Source organism: Trichoderma gamsii (genome assembly GCF_001481775.2).
Source record: "Trichoderma gamsii strain T6085 chromosome Unknown Scaffold_33.2, whole genome shotgun sequence".
NCBI classification, from domain to species: domain Eukaryota; kingdom Fungi; phylum Ascomycota; class Sordariomycetes; order Hypocreales; family Hypocreaceae; genus Trichoderma; species Trichoderma gamsii.
Window position 1 is genome coordinate 255,046 of NW_020171370.1, and position 15,300 is coordinate 270,345.

Genomic DNA, 15,300 nt, shown 5'->3' on the forward strand with positions numbered 1-15,300 from the left:
TGCCAAACACCATCTAACCGATAGAAGATTTCTAGAAGCCGGCCTGCCGAACTGAGACTCTGCTCTGCTGCATGCTGGCAGCAGGATCAGGATCAGGATCCGGGGCACGGCACAGGATGCAGCTCGGCAGCATGCACCTCGCTGTGGGTACCGGGTACCTGAGTTTGCCGCTAGATGCCCATCTGCCGCCGAGTATGGAGTACCTTGGCTCTGCGCTCTGCGCTCTGCACATCAGCGTCAGTCAGTGCACGCAAAGCAGGTTGCGGCGCCAAAAGTCACTTTCGCATCGCTGGAGCTTCCCGCACAGGGTGTGCATGCGGTGCGCCAAAGGGCCCTGGAGCTCGCCTCCTCTTTAGCGCTGCATTGTGTGCTGGAGCGTCCGTTTTTACCCACAGCCAAAAGAATAGCGACCCCATTCTTTCCAACTCCATCCCACGAACAATTCCAGCCCAGCGACGCTGTTTCAACGCATATCCCTAGTTTCTCTACATGCTGTTTCTATTTTTATTCGCACATACATACATACGACCTAATTAATGCCTTAATCTCAATGACGAATACCTAATACTTTGCTGGTCAATCACGCCTAATCAATCTCCCGTCTGCTGTGCGACACGCCTCGACTTCGCCGAGCTCCATCCGTTCGTCACGATATCGCCAAATCAAGCTATCCGGCGGCTAGATTGCCAGATTTGCGCCCAATCTCGCTCCCCCGTCCGCCGTTTCCCGCTTCCGCCCCCGTCCATCTCAGGCCGACGCAAAGCCAGACGCAGAGTCTTATGCTCCGCATCATCACCGTCATGGTCTAGCCATGACCACGCTGCTCAACAACCGCCCGGATTCAGGTCCCCCGCCTCGCCCGATTCGCTTTGTCCATAACCAGGGCCAGCCGCCGTCCAAGCGGCGCAGAATCAATGCGGCGTAAGTCCACTGACCTCTTCTTTCCTGGCCATCTCGCATCACGGCTGCTCTTCTGTCCATATGTCGTCTTGTCTCTTGTCTGTTTTGCCCCTCAACTGGTTCGAGTAATGGTGGCGAATAAGCAGCATCTTCAGCTTTCCCCCCTTCCAGCACCAACACAACAAACGAATAAACACAATATCATGCTAACAGCGGCTCTGATTTCTTGCGACGCAGATGCCTGACCTGCCGAAGGCGTAAAACAAGATGCGCCGGCGAACGGCCGCAATGCTCGACATGCACCAAGAACGGACACCAGTGCCTGGGCTATCCTGAGGATAGGAGAGATGGTGTCGACCCCTCCGGACTGAGGACGGGCGAAGAAGACGATGCACCGAATGAAGAAATCAACCAAGCAGAAGACGATGACGATGTGGCAATGAAACATGCTGGGACCGCGTCCGAGACTCATCCGACGTCATCAAGAAGAGACCATGCGCCAGCGTCTGCCTCCTCGGCTTCACGACCACCGCTGATTTCGAGAACATCCAACATTGCGCCAAGCATTGAAATAAGCGCCGATGGCAAACCCAACGATATAGAACCACACCAATCTCCTGTATTCAATCACCAACATCGTGTGGTGAGCCATCACCAGGCTCACCCTTCAGCTACCTCCGATGATATACCCAGCTCTCCCACTCTACGGCGGGTCATTCCCAGCCGTCGCATCCCCTACTTCCGATACTTTGGCTCCACGGCCATCGTCCCAGGATTCAAGCAAATGGTGGTGTCCGTACGCGATCGACGTCGGTCTACTGGGGGCTCGCATTCTAACCCTTCGCTCCAGTCCACTCCAAGCGGCGTCATAGCCAGTGGCTCGGCCGTGGATAGCGACATTGTCCGTGAAGACATTCCATCTTATGATCCGAACAACCCCGCCCCGGTCCATCCCCTCATTATCCAACTAACCACTGCATTCTTCAACGATGTTGGCTGCAACTACCCTTTTCTCAATAAGGAAAAGTTTCTGCGCCATGTCAAGGAGAAGCGCGTCGAGCCAATCTTGGTAGATGCCGTGTGTGCCATTTCGGCGCGCTTCTCAGATAACCATATTCTGACTGGTGGCAACGACAAGATGCCCCGAACAGAGAGGGGCCAAGTCTTTGCGCAGAGAGCCAGACAAGCCACTGTCGATACCTTCCCCTGTCCTTCTGTAGGCGCTGTCCAAGCCTGCCTGCTCATGGCATATGAAGGCTTTGGCGCCAACCAAGATAGCGCGCTGTGGATGTACTTGGGCCTGGCTATACGCATGGCCGTCGATCTTGGTCTTCAAAAGTGCGTGGGAATCCAGTACCAGGGCGAGAAAGATCCCTGGTACACCCGACATCGAAGCCGCGCCAATGACGATGACCACGAGAGCCCAGAAGCTCATAAAACTGACGGTATCGACACGCTCAGCCCGCAAGAGCAGAAAGAGGTGGAACAAGAGCGCATCGACACATTTTGGTCCGTATTCATCTTGGATAGAGTCATCTCTTCTGGCACAGGACGTCCGGTCACTATACGAGACGGCGATTACGAGCTTGCTTTCCCCGAATCCAACAATGACTTGATGACTGGGTGGCCCAACCCGTTTCCAGTTTTTGTCAAAATCATCAATCTCTACGGCCAGGTGTGCGATGTTTTGAATAATCTGCACAACGCCCAGGATCTTACGCAGGATAAATGGGATCAGCTGTCTGATATGGAACACCGGCTAACGAGAATGTACAAACACTGGGACCCACGACTTCAGTTTAACGTTAGCAACTTCAAGACATATCTTGGAATGGGCCAGGGCACCAACTTTATCCTCCTTCACTTTTGGTTCCACGCGCTCTTCATCATCTTGCACCAGCCAACCCTTCTAACCCCCTTTTGCGAACTGAGAAGCGAGCTCCAGCTCCTCTCTGATAGCCGTGAACTGAGCATGAGCAGCGCCAAGACCATTTGCGATATCCTATCTTTTGCCGACTTGATCGACCCCAAGAGTTTCATAGGCAATCCATTCACCAATCAACCCATCTACATTGCCGCGTGCGCTTTTCTCATGGAATCCAGCGCCACCAATGCGTCTGAAGGATCATCCAGAGAGGGAACGCCTTCCGCCTCAAACTCCAATGCGAACCGCAAGCAGCAGGCCAAACCTAATACCAAACAGTCTCGACACTCGCTCCTCGCTTCGGCGGCAAATCAAAACTATCAAAAATGCTACAACTCTTTACAGCAGATTCAGTCATACTGGGGCGGTGTGACGTACATTCTCACTGTCTTGGATCAAAAATCAAAAGGCAAATGGGACTGTGAGACATATACCGTAGAGGAGTATGAGAGCACCAAATTGCCGCCAGCTCGGCCGTCTATTGGCGAGCAGCTTTCTCGGTTGGAGAAGCAATCATCACCAAAGATTGCCGGCTCACCAATCGCCTTCAGTTTATCCGGAACAAATCATTCACCGAATTCGAGCCTGACACTCATGTATCAGGCATTCAACTCCAACGCAGTACCTCCTACCGGATACCCTCCCACTTCGCACACTATGGCGAGACCAGCCAGTGAATCACCGGGAAGCATCACCTACGACTCTATTCGACCTGCAATGCCAGAAGTGGGCATGTTTTCTCCTCCTATTCCACAGCCAAACATTTCGGCAATCCGGAACTCTCCCCGACGGCCGGCGTACGCTACTACTAACTCGATGAATGCTACCGGCGTGGCTTCACGCAATATTATGAGCTTTGAAGATATCAAGGAAGAGAACGAAGAGCTGCCTGCTGGCTACGCAGGTCTGGGTCAGGGATCCGGGAGATACGACGCTTACAACGTCTCAGTCAATGGCACCAATTCTCGAGGCATGATGAGTTCAACGGCCGTGACTAGCGCTGCTGCTACTACGGGAGGAGCTCATAACAGCTTGTACTATGCACAGAATATGGCCTACCAGCCGTGGGGTCCGATTATGGGCAACATGGACGCCATCACATTTGACAGCCAGGATATCGATATTGGAGCTCTTGGATTACAACAGCCGGATCTTATGGGTGGGTGGCTGGAGTATATTCCTAGTGATGTACTGGGAGGGCTGTTTGATGAGCATCAGGAATCTGGATAGGCTGAATAGAAGCATATGAGTTTCCAAGCACTAAACTGCGTCATCTATCATTCATTTATCAAGATGAAGGTGGTAGTGAATTTCTGGAGGACAGTTATGATGGGTAGGTGTTTTGGCGCTTGGTCATACTAGCGATGCAAAATCCGGCGTAGTGTTTTGGGTAACTGATATATACGTATATATAATGTCTACAGCATTTTGGATATCAGGTTTGATGTGCGAGTTGTAGCAGGATTTACTTTGCTTCTTCCCCGATTTGTGTGATCAGATGTGGTTGAAAGCTGCATTGCTGTAGCGTGTGCATATCTACAAATCTAGTTACCTACCCATATGGACCTTTCAGGGCTGTCCTCAGTACCTAGACACTGAATTTAGAGAAAGGCAGAATACAAATCTACAGTAATACAAAATACGAGAAATGCTGACTGCAGGCTGATAATATCAAGCCGGCTTCAGGGTCCGGCTCGCAAAAATCTTGGAGTGCCGTCTGACGTGCATCTGGCAGGGATTCTCCCGTGTTTTGTCCGAAGCCGATTTACAGCGGTTGGACAATGCTGTAGGGGGGGCCCTGGGCTGTGCTAGGACCCTGGATGCAAGTTGGAGGGGCAAATACAGGCATTTTTCATGTAGCCTTACCCTGCAGTTTCGGGAATGAGACGAAAAGGCGGGATGGGGTATTATTCATGATGAATAGAGCAGTGAACATTATCTAAGGAATATGAAACTTATATGATTTTTTTGTAGAATTATGAGAGGGTGTGTTTTACTCTAATTGGTCCAAGATAGTTGAGGTTGATGATTGAGTGTGTAGAGACTTGACAACTACTAGCGTGCTAGCTTGACTTCTTAGCATAGAAACTCATCAACTTGAAAGAATAACAACATCTTCAATTTTCATGCCAATGCAAACCCACAACAATCATTCATGATGCTCTCAACAAGTTGCATATACCCTTAACTCATCACCATCCTCCATCACCCTCCATCCAATGAGGATCCCACAATTATCAAGGCCTAGGGCCACTGCACGGCTACCAACCATCATCTCACCACGACATCCAGCCTCATCCTCCTCTTCAGCCTCGACATCTCGCTTCTCCTACCTCACAGCCTCCGCCTCCCACCCCTCCCACAAAACCCAAATCTACCTCTCCAAATCCACCGACCCCTTCCTCAACCTCTCCGTCGAGCACCGCCTCCTCCAAATCACGCCCCCGGACTCCACCGTCCTCACGCTCTACGTCAACGCGCCCAGCATCATCTTTGGCCGCAACCAGAATCCCTGGCTGCAGGTGAACCTGAACCGCCTCGCGCAAATTGCCCAGCAGCCGTCTAGTGTTGGCTGGACTGATTCGCCTATCCAATTGGTGCGCCGGAGATCTGGAGGAGGTGCTGTTTTTCACGATGCGGGCAATGTTAATTTCAGCGTGATTTGCCCGCCGGAGCGGTTTGACCGGGATAAACACGCTGAAATGGTTGTGCGCGCGTTGAAAGCTCTTGGAAGGCCGAATACGCGCGTTAATGAGAGACATGATATTGTCATGGACGTGGCGTCAAAAGCTGCTGCCGATATGGAGACGTATAAAATCTCCGGCTCGGCTTATAAGCTCACACGCCTACGATCACTGCATCACGGGACATGTCTTCTTAACAGCCCCAACCTCACCAGCATCTCTGGTTTATTACGATCTCCAGCCCTGGGATACATCGATGCCCGCGGCGTCGACAGCGTACGCAGCCCAGTCAGGAACATTGACTTGGATAACCAAGAGTTTCAAGACGCCGTGGTGAGAGAGTTTGAAAACATGTATGGCGATGTTGACTTCCGCGGTGAATTTGACGACACGGCGCTTGAAGTGGATGAAGTGCAAAAGGGCTACCGCGAGCTGAAATCCAAGAGCTGGATTTGGGGCCAGACGCCAAAGTTTACGTTTTCGACGCATCCGACGGAGGATGATCCTCGGCCTCGGCCAGAGTTGCCATTTGATGTAAGCTATCAAGCTATCTATACGAACCAATGTCTAAATACTAACGCGCTATTTCAAGCTAAACATGCATCTTTCCGCGAGACATGGCGTTATAGAAGACATGAGCATCAAGCATAGCGACGGAGCTGCCATCAACGGATTGGATGCCTCTGTGTTCCAAGGGACGTCTGTATGGGAGATTATGAATTGGACAGAATCATTGAACCGAGCTGGCCTTGGAGACAGTGTTAGCAAGGAAGCGGGAGAGTGGTTGAATGGCATGTTTGGTGCTGAATATGCCCGGATGTCGCCAAAAGAGATGTAGATACTTGGTAGAAGATGTTGATACTTGTACTAATAGAAGTATATATATCATGACCATTCTGTGAAAGCAAAATCAGGCAGTTTCATAAATCCTGCCTTGACTCATTCATGTTCACCATGTGTTTCTTCGTCTTTCATATCATCGTCATCTTCGCTGCATTCATCACCAGGCTTTGAAGTGCTACCAAGCAGGACATAAACAGTACGGCACATCATCTTCAACAACACCGTGATTGGTCCACATTCAGACACAAAACAAAGTCCCGACCTCAACAGTTTCACACATTATCTCTTCGCAAAGGATCGAGAAAGCGGAGTGTTGATCCCTCTTCGCCGACTTGTCTCGCCCCAGGGATACAGCTCAGCGAAAGTACATGTAAACCACAGAATGCGACACGTAGGAGTGTATCACTAGCATCATGATCAATCACTTCTCGCAAACCACCCAAACCCATAATACAAACGCAAAAGGCCAGTTTTGCGCTCGCAATCCTGCTAGCATCAAATTTAGCAGCAACAATAGTATCAACTGCCGCCCAGCTTCACCAATAACCTGCATCCATCACATCCAACTACGAACGCGTAGCATCGGCACTTCAAATCCTCCCACCCACCACATTCTACTAGAAAGAAAATGGGCACACGTGCTTTCAAACGCGTGTTTGTATGACAAACCTGAGTCACGCACTGCCACGAACAGGTAGGTAGCAATAATCAACCCAGAAAGGAGTTTCCAAGTTTCAAGTTATAAATCTCTCTATTGTTCCGCATCCTTCCAGTGCGGCGGTTCGACCAATAAAGACTACCTGTAATAAAATCCCATCCTTGGCGTCACACACAATGGGTGACACACAATGGGCAAGGCCAGAATTGTGATACTGTGTACCGTACCCAAGACAAAACGCCCGTTGACGATTACTAGTATGCCGTATCTAAGCCGTCATGTCATGCGGGCCCTAAAAATAGCCAGCTGAGCAAATGACAGGCTACCACTAATCAGACACAGGCAGTTTGCAGAAAAAGCAGGCTTTTCATTCACTCTTTGGTTTCCGATTTCATTTCTGATTACCGAGTTTGTGACCTTATCCAGCTCTGTCTCCACCATAGCTCTCCGTATTAAAACCCATTGTACTTTAGTAATGCTGCGCCAATATCACATGCTTCCACAAATCTGCGTATCAATTTCCGGGGATGTGGAGCTTGAAAATGCCCGAGCAAATGGTAAAGTCGATCTCCGACTAATGCTAATGCAAGTGTGAGATTCCGTCGATATTCGTTTGCGGCGCTCGGTTGCGCGTGCAAGAATACATCTCAAAAGCCCATAGGGATCGCCTGGCGCAAAGATAAGAAGGTTAGCAATTAGTCTTAAAAAAAGTGTAAATGCCATCAACCATCAACGTGCGTTTCAGGTTCTAGGTTCTCAGATAAAGAGATAAAGAATCAAGAGAAACTTACTTGCTTAGCTCCCGTCCATGGCGTCCAAAACTCAATGCCATCGTCACTCAACATCGGGCTGCATGCCTCTAGGATTGGGCCGCACAATGTCGCGCCAGTCAACATCGGGCCGTCGTCCTCCAATAGAGAAGGTGATGGCATCCACAGAGAGTCTGCGGTAAAGGTCGCCCGCCCTGGGAAAAAGACATTGTCTATCCCTGTCGCGAATGCGTGCGCGGGGCGTTTCAGCCATGCCGCGCTCGTTTCGAGTTCCTCGCTTAGTAGAGTATTACTGCCAACACAATCGAAGGAATCGAATCCCCGGTCATATAATGACGCATGACTGGCTATGAATGTAAAAGAGGCTTTGTCGGTGCCCGCATCGGGCTCGTTCGCGTTGGTGTCAGCCCATATTGAAGATGGCGGCATCGGGCTCGCGAGTCTAGAGGATAACGCATGAGTATCTGTTCCAAGTTGGCGAGTCCTCAAAAGACTTGCCGGTGAAGTGGGCGACACGGCCGCGGGTATTGCGGCCGTGTCGAGGGGGGCCGATCCGCAACGGTGACAGATTGCAGGCGGCGACCGAGCGCTCGGAGACGATGCTTCGTTTGCGGTTGTGTTTGTGGTGGCTTCGACGCCTTGCGGCCGAGACACGGCGACTCCCGCGCGGTGCCCCGGCATCATGGCATCATAGACGGGCAGCGCAGTCGGTACAGCCGGTAGAAGCCCCTCGGATGTTGCCGTAGACGTAGACGGCTGGGATAACAGGCGTTTGTGGGCCCTGCGCTTTCGTTGAGAGGCAACGAGCTGCGATCGTCTGCGCTGGAGCCGCTCCTCTGGCGTGATATTGAGTGAAGGGCGGCCTCGCCTCCCCATGTTGGAGCGGCTGTTTGTTGAGTGAGCGTTGAGCGACGTCTATAATTAGGGTGCCGAGTAGGTACTATACGAAGTACTGCTACTGGTCGTTGGCAGTCTATCGCAGATGGAGGCGTGATTAAGTTTGAGTGCTCTGCAAGAGAGGAAAACCTGATTGGAATGACACCGGGACGGCAAAGCCGGGGGAACTTCTCCGGAGAAACAGGCTGCAGGGAAAAGAGGGGAGGCGGCCGTGTGATTGGCTGCGACCATTACCTAAGCGCAGCAAGCATCCATCAGCTCGACCACCAAGACTCCAAACTGTCGAAAATGATGTCGATGACAATGTCCACCGTTGACGGCCGCCACAGTCCCCTTATCGCACAGTGCACTGTACATCGCGCACGGCCCCGGCGCGCATCTTCTGCCACCCAAGACGCTGCGCGGACGCTGATTGCAATTTAGCAGATGTGACTCGTCACCCGGCCGGCACAGTGCGATCGTCCAATTGGCCGCGGCCCAGCACTTATCTCTGCCTTAGGTAATTGCATCGCCTGTCCCACATGCGTGTGCTCCGACTTTCGCCTTTGCCCACCACCACGGCCAGAGATAAGTGCGCAGCGCAGCGCCATGATTCGGCCGCGCTGCGAGATTAATGGCCCGTGGTGACGTCCCTGGCGCGAGACGGTACATGCGGCTGCGGGTCCTGCTGGCTGCTGCGGAAGAGCGTCGAATGTGAGGTCTGAGGTATGAGGTATGAAGCAGCGTGGAGCTGCTGGCGACAGAAACCTGGCTGCAGACGTAGAACCATGGGGCGCAAATGGGGCCATGGCGCTGCAAAGAGGTATTGCGAGGAGAGACGTCAGGATAATCCGCAGAATAAGGGGGCTGTCCAGGCATGTGCCCGGCAACAAGAGTCTGTCTCTATGCAGTGTTTACCTGCAGCAGGCATGTGCTCCGTAATCGTTGCGCCCATGCGATGCACATTCATGGCGTTGTCTGATTCGTAATATTGACAGAATCGCAAAACAATCATTGCAAATGCTCGCTGCTTACAAGGAGTGCTGCTATTGCTAGCGGAGCGTCAAGAAGGTTTAGTGCTAAACGGATCGCTGCCACACTATCAACCGCCAGGCGTGCTAATCGCTGCCGCGCTATTGATCTTATCTTTGGTACTTTGGCGCCGAGTACCGCTCCCTTTTTCCCAACTGTCTGGCCCTTCAAACCTCGGCTCCAGCGCCTTCCATCCCCTACGACGCCGCCGACCAGCGCTCCAGCCATCCCTGCCAAGGGTACTGCAGCACGCGGTACTCCGTACGCGGCCCGCGCCCCGCCCCAGCTCAGACTGTGCCAACCGCAAATCCGCTTTTGGCCAGCCCGCTCCAAGGCCGTTCGCCGCCTTCATGCTCGCTTTTTGCCCCATATCCAATCCAACATTGCCCACTTAGTGAAAAGCAGAAGCAAGACAGGACTCGACCTCTGCTCGAAAGGCCTCACCACCAACAAGCGTGCCTCTACTAGACACCGTCGCCTGCATCGTTTTGTCTCGCCGTTGCTCAGAGCCCCGTCTCAGTCTCAGTCTCTGTCTGCACCTATCGCATAGCCTCGCCTCGCCTGCATCGTTATCGCCAGCGTTTCCGCTTCCCTCAGCTCCCGCCTCTGGTGCTCCTCGCCTGCCAGGAGCCCCTCGACGCAGTCTGCACAAAGACGATGCTTCGTTAGTGAGGTGCCTCCCTGACCAGCGCTGTGATTCGGCCTGTATTCGAGGCATCCTCCCTTCTCGCGAGCCGTCCCGCCAACCCTCACGCTCCCCTCCTCGAGATCACCGACAGCACCTCGCTGCGATCCGCCCTCCGCCATGGACAGCCAGCAGCCGCAGCCAAAGCCGGCTCTCTACACGCAACTGTCTCAATTGTCTTCGCTTCCCCTGCGCACCGCCAGCAGCACGCCCACGACATCGCCGGGTCTCTTCAGCCCGGTTGCCAGGCACGCCCACCATATCCCGACCTCGTCCCTCTCCGAGAGCAACACGCCAGCTCCCCCGTTCGACAGCCCCTACTTGCACCCGCTGCAGACTCACCGAGTCAGAGAGTATGTTTGCTTGTCTTTTCTCTGCTTCCGCAACGAATTCGTTGTTGTTTTTCTCGACAGCGTTGCAACAGCGGCATTCTACTGCCGCCCTTGAGACACACTAGCTGATGAATTTTTCTCCCTCAATTACAGGACCCATAAAGCTCTCATCGACTCGGACACCGTCACCGGCCGCAAATCAATCAATCAATATGAGGTTATCGAAGAGATTGGTCGTGGAATGCACGGCAAGGTGAAGCTGGCCCGCAATCTCACTACCAGTGAGAACGTTGCCATCAAAATTATCCCGCGCTTTTCCAAGAAACGCCGTCTTGGTAAGCTCACGGCCCTGTCTCCCCAGGACAAGACCAAGAAGGAAATCGCCATCCTCAAGAAGATCCGACACCCCAATGTCGTCGCCCTCCTCGAAGTCATTGACGATCCCGAGCTCAAAAAGATTTACATGGTGTTGGAGCACGTGGAGCTGGGCGAGATTGTATGGCGTAAGAAGGGACTGCCCCATGTCTGCTCGTATGAACGGAAGCGAGCCGAGCGCGAAGTCAACGGAGAGGCGCCCAGTAAGGAAGAGCAGATCTACGACCAGTATCTCGAGCGACGCCAGGCCCTCAAAGAGATCAAGCGAGCCAGGATGGCCCAACACTACAGTGGTCCAAATGAGTACTGGAGCGTTGAGCACGGTGCTGCCGACGACATCAGCACCGGAAGCCCTTGGTCCCGTATCTCCTCCAAGGATGACTTTGCTGCCACTGAGGGCTCCATGTCCCAGCCAATCTCCCGCCGGTCCTCTCTGGCTCCATCCCGCTCCTATTCCAACTCTTCCTCGCCCGGCACTTCAGGCATTCACCCCAGAGAAGAAGACGAATGGCAGGATGACCATGTTACTCCCGGCCCCTCCCAACCAGCAATGTCCACCAGCGCCCTGGAGGGATCCGTGTTTGGGGGGTCCTATGCAAACAATGAGACCATGAGCTTTCGCGAACGGTCCCCCAGCATGGCCGACTCCATCATCTCCCACATGTCCTCCATCGACTACAATCCTCGTGCATACGACCCCTTTGCTGACGACTTTTCCTATGTTCCTTGCTTCACTTTTGACCAGGCACGGTCTGCATTCCGCGACACTGTGCTAGGCCTTGAATATTTGCACTACCATGGCGTTGTCCACCGTGATATCAAACCTGCCAATTTGCTGTGGAGCAAAGACCACCGCGTCAAGATTTCCGACTTTGGTGTTTCCTATTTCGGCCGACCTAATCGTGACGGTGAACCTGATGATTTGGTATCCGAGTCAGAAGCCCAGGACTTCGATGATGACCTGGAGCTTTCCAAGACCGTTGGCACCCCGGCCTTTTTTGCCCCGGAGCTTTGCTACACTGACCCAGACGAACCCCAGCCCAAGGTGTCTGAACAGATCGATATATGGTCCCTAGGCGTAACTCTCTACTGTCTCATCTACGCGCGCATCCCTTTCCTGGCAGAGGACGAATTTCAAATGTTCAGGAAGATTGCAACCGAGGAAGTGTACATTCCGCGCAGGAGACTGATGCCCGTGGACCCCTCAACCTCCCCAGCAGTAACGTCTCTGTACAAGCGCCAGAACACGTACCCCTATCGCGATGACAACGACGTTCAATACGAAGACGTGGACGGCCTTTTGTACGATTTGTTGCGCAAGATGCTCACCAAGAATCCAGAAAAGCGAATCCGCCTCAAGGACATCAAGCGGCACCCATGGGTTCTCCAAGGACTCTCCAACCCAAGACAGTGGCTGGAAGAGACGGACCCGGCCAAGCCAACCAGTGGTAGCAAGATTCTCGTCAATGAGAAGGAAGTTTCTTCTGCTGTCGTGCCTCTCACCTTTCTCGAACGTGCTCGATCGGCCGTCAAGAAGACCATCGCGAGAGTCGTGCATCCATTGGTCGACCGCAGCGAGAGTCGAACACGTAAAAGGGCTACGAGTAGTGTCGCGAGTTCTGGAGGCGACAGCTTGCCGCGGCCTGTTCCCGCCGCCGCGCCACCGCTTCCTGCTACGATGCCTCCCACTCCTTACCTCGATAGACGCCGCAGCATTCACGTGGGCGACTTGCTTCCCCCTTTGGACAAGGACTTTTTGTCAAATGTTGACCCGCGCTTTTCTGATTCTGTGGCGGCGGCCAATGTTGGCGGAGAACCTGCAGCATACGATCCCCTGGCTACTGTCTTGCGTGAAACACCATCCGTTGTCACTCGAGGCCGCTCTCATAGTGAGCTGGATGAGGCGGCAACGTCGGAATTTCGCCCTTCTGCTAGTCGCGCGAATGGCCGCAACGGAGGCACCATACGTGCTAGAAATGGCCCGCAGTTCTTGCCTCTGACTCCTCACATTGGTGGACCTCACACAGTCCCAGCGACTCCTTTGTATGAGAGGCGTACTTCTTTCCAGCTCGAGTTGCCAAGCGCAAGAGCAGAGCTCAACGCTCTAGGCCAAAGCACTTTCCGCTCCCCTTCTGCAGACCGTAGTCTCTTTGCGAGCCACGACAAACGAGCTACGCCTCAAGTAGCCCTCAACACCTCTGTGGCCCCTGGAAACATTCCGAACCTGCGAAGCACGCGATCCATGCGCTCTGTTGATCTGGGGAGAAACAGATATAGCTACGGACTTTCATCTTCCCCCTTATCCTCGTCGCCTCATGCCGTGCATCCTTCTACATACCAGCAACACAGACATCTTCAATCAGACCCAAACTTTCATCACAACAGACCCCAGGAGCGCCCAACTACCGCTCACCGAGTGGCCAATGGCATTGACATCAAGCCACCTTCGCGCCCCTCCATCTTGAAAAGCCCCGGTCCCACCTATTCTGCCTCGTATGTGAGTGAAGACGGCTCAGTGGACATGGGCTCGGAGAGCCAGTGGTCACGTATTGCACATCAAGATTGGCAACCCGATGCTCAGTCACGCCGAGGCACTATAGAAATCGCCAAGACATCGAGCACGGAGTCCATGGATCATCTTGGGACGCCGCTGACTAGCCCAAGCGAAACTGCTAGCCCCGTGGTTGCTTGCCCACAAGCGACGAATGCACCCCATCGAATGCTCGCCTTTCAGTCTGATCCATCGCTACCTGCCCTTCTCAGCGGTGCCAGTTCTGTTTCAGCAGATTTAGAAGGAGAGCTATTGCTGAGACCAGGTACGGTAGGCCCGCAAGGCGCATTTCTAGATACCAAGGATTCGCTCACTCCTCCCGCCCTGCCAAAGGAGCCGGTTAATGGCTTTCCTCTTGACCAAGTCTTTGATAACAATACATCCATGGAAGGCGTTCCGCTGCGAGTGAGCACTGATGACACGCGTCCACCGGCACCGACAAGCCATCCTCACAAAGAGGAGGAAGAGGATGATGATAGCGATGAGGGACTTTTAGTGATGGCCAAGCCTAAGAAGCGGCCACCAGTTACTACCAGACATCGGCCCTTTGAGGCTAGGCGACGCGATACAAACATGAGCACGGCAAGTGATGAGACTGCTAGGAGAGTCGACATCTCTCCAAGATCATGAAACTAAGGCATACCTGGAACTTTATTACTTTGGGTGGGTCGGCCACAGCGCTGTTCGGTTCTTCTTTTTTGTATTTCATGTGGACATTCTTCTTTAAGCGAAATATATATACATTTATAATTACCGGACAGAAAGAGGACTTGTACAAGCGCTTGGCATGGCTGGAACACCTACACACGAGTGTGGGGATGAATCAAAGATGGCATTATCTATCTTTTCATCATCATCATATTATTATTATTATTATCATCTGCATCATTATTCAAAAGGGACGGATTACCGGACATTTTTGGTGTTTTCCTTTATTGTCGCATACCCCTTTACTTGAATACTGGAAAGAGGAGGAAAGGGAAGGAGGAACCGGGGTTAAATTTTGGGATGGGGAGGCGTTGTGCTATTTTGCATTGCATTGGAGGTTAATTTGTTTGTTTATTCGTTTGCTTGCCGACTTGAAATATCAACCAAAAACAACAACAACTGGTACTTTTCTTTTGAAGGACTGAAGTAGAATGAATCTCTCTTCGTGGGGTCTCTTAATCTTCTTTTTACCGACTTTTCTTCTCATTTTCTATTTTTCTTTTCTCTTATTTCTTTTACTTGTCGTTTTCACTGGTCTTTTCACATTTTGTCTTGATTGGACTACAGGTACTTCAGTTACGTATGAGATTGAGGTTTTCTTTTTCGGGAGGTTTGTGGTTTATGGAGTATTGGGATAATGGGGGCGTTTTTTTGTTTGTTGTTTTTTAGGTCGTGAGGGGGTAGGGCAGTGTTAGGAATGGGATTTGCCCGATATGCTTTTATGGGCGAATGCAATGCTATAGAATGATTTGGTGGGACGTTGGTAGCTAGTTGCGTAATGTGAATGCGTTTTTTGTCTTATACTCTAGATCTTGCTTTTTGCTCGCTGTGTACGAATTTGTGATGATGGTTTCAGGCCATTTACCGCTCTGATCGTTGTGAGGCTGCCGGGCATCAACAATAATATGGTGTTTTAGAAGGCAAGCACGAGTGCATGTACATTGTCATGTACACACACGTGC

General features: G+C 52.3%; 4 protein-coding genes across 4 annotated transcripts; 3 read left to right on the forward strand and 1 right to left on the reverse strand.

Annotated features, from left to right (window-relative positions):
* Positions 1-811: 811 nt before the first annotated feature.
* TGAM01_v208222 (hypothetical protein) lies at positions 812-4,054 on the forward strand (the record flags this gene model as incomplete). Its single annotated transcript, XM_024550283.1, has 3 exons — positions 812-921; positions 1,138-1,696; positions 1,751-4,054. The coding sequence occupies 3 exons, from the start codon at positions 812-814 to the stop codon at positions 4,052-4,054; spliced, it is 2,973 nt and encodes a 990-aa protein (XP_024404990.1).
* A 989-nt stretch (positions 4,055-5,043) lies between these two features.
* TGAM01_v208223 (lipoate-protein ligase A) lies at positions 5,044-6,346 on the forward strand (the record flags this gene model as incomplete). Its single annotated transcript, XM_018809320.1, has 2 exons — positions 5,044-6,042; positions 6,101-6,346. 2 exons carry the CDS (start codon positions 5,044-5,046, stop codon positions 6,344-6,346), a joined length of 1,245 nt encoding a protein of 414 aa, XP_018657484.1.
* Positions 6,347-7,656: 1,310 nt separating this feature from the next.
* Positions 7,657-8,655, reverse strand: TGAM01_v208224 (hypothetical protein; the record flags this gene model as incomplete). Its single annotated transcript, XM_024550284.1, has 2 exons — positions 7,657-7,677; positions 7,801-8,655. 2 exons carry the CDS (start codon positions 8,653-8,655, stop codon positions 7,657-7,659), a joined length of 876 nt encoding a protein of 291 aa, XP_024404991.1.
* A 1,837-nt stretch (positions 8,656-10,492) lies between these two features.
* On the forward strand, positions 10,493-14,260 carry TGAM01_v208225 (CAMKK protein kinase; the record flags this gene model as incomplete). The annotated part of the gene is made up of 2 exons (XM_018809322.2): positions 10,493-10,725; positions 10,858-14,260. The coding sequence occupies 2 exons, from the start codon at positions 10,493-10,495 to the stop codon at positions 14,258-14,260; spliced, it is 3,636 nt and encodes a 1,211-aa protein (XP_018657486.2).
* Positions 14,261-15,300: the final 1,040 nt, after the last annotated feature.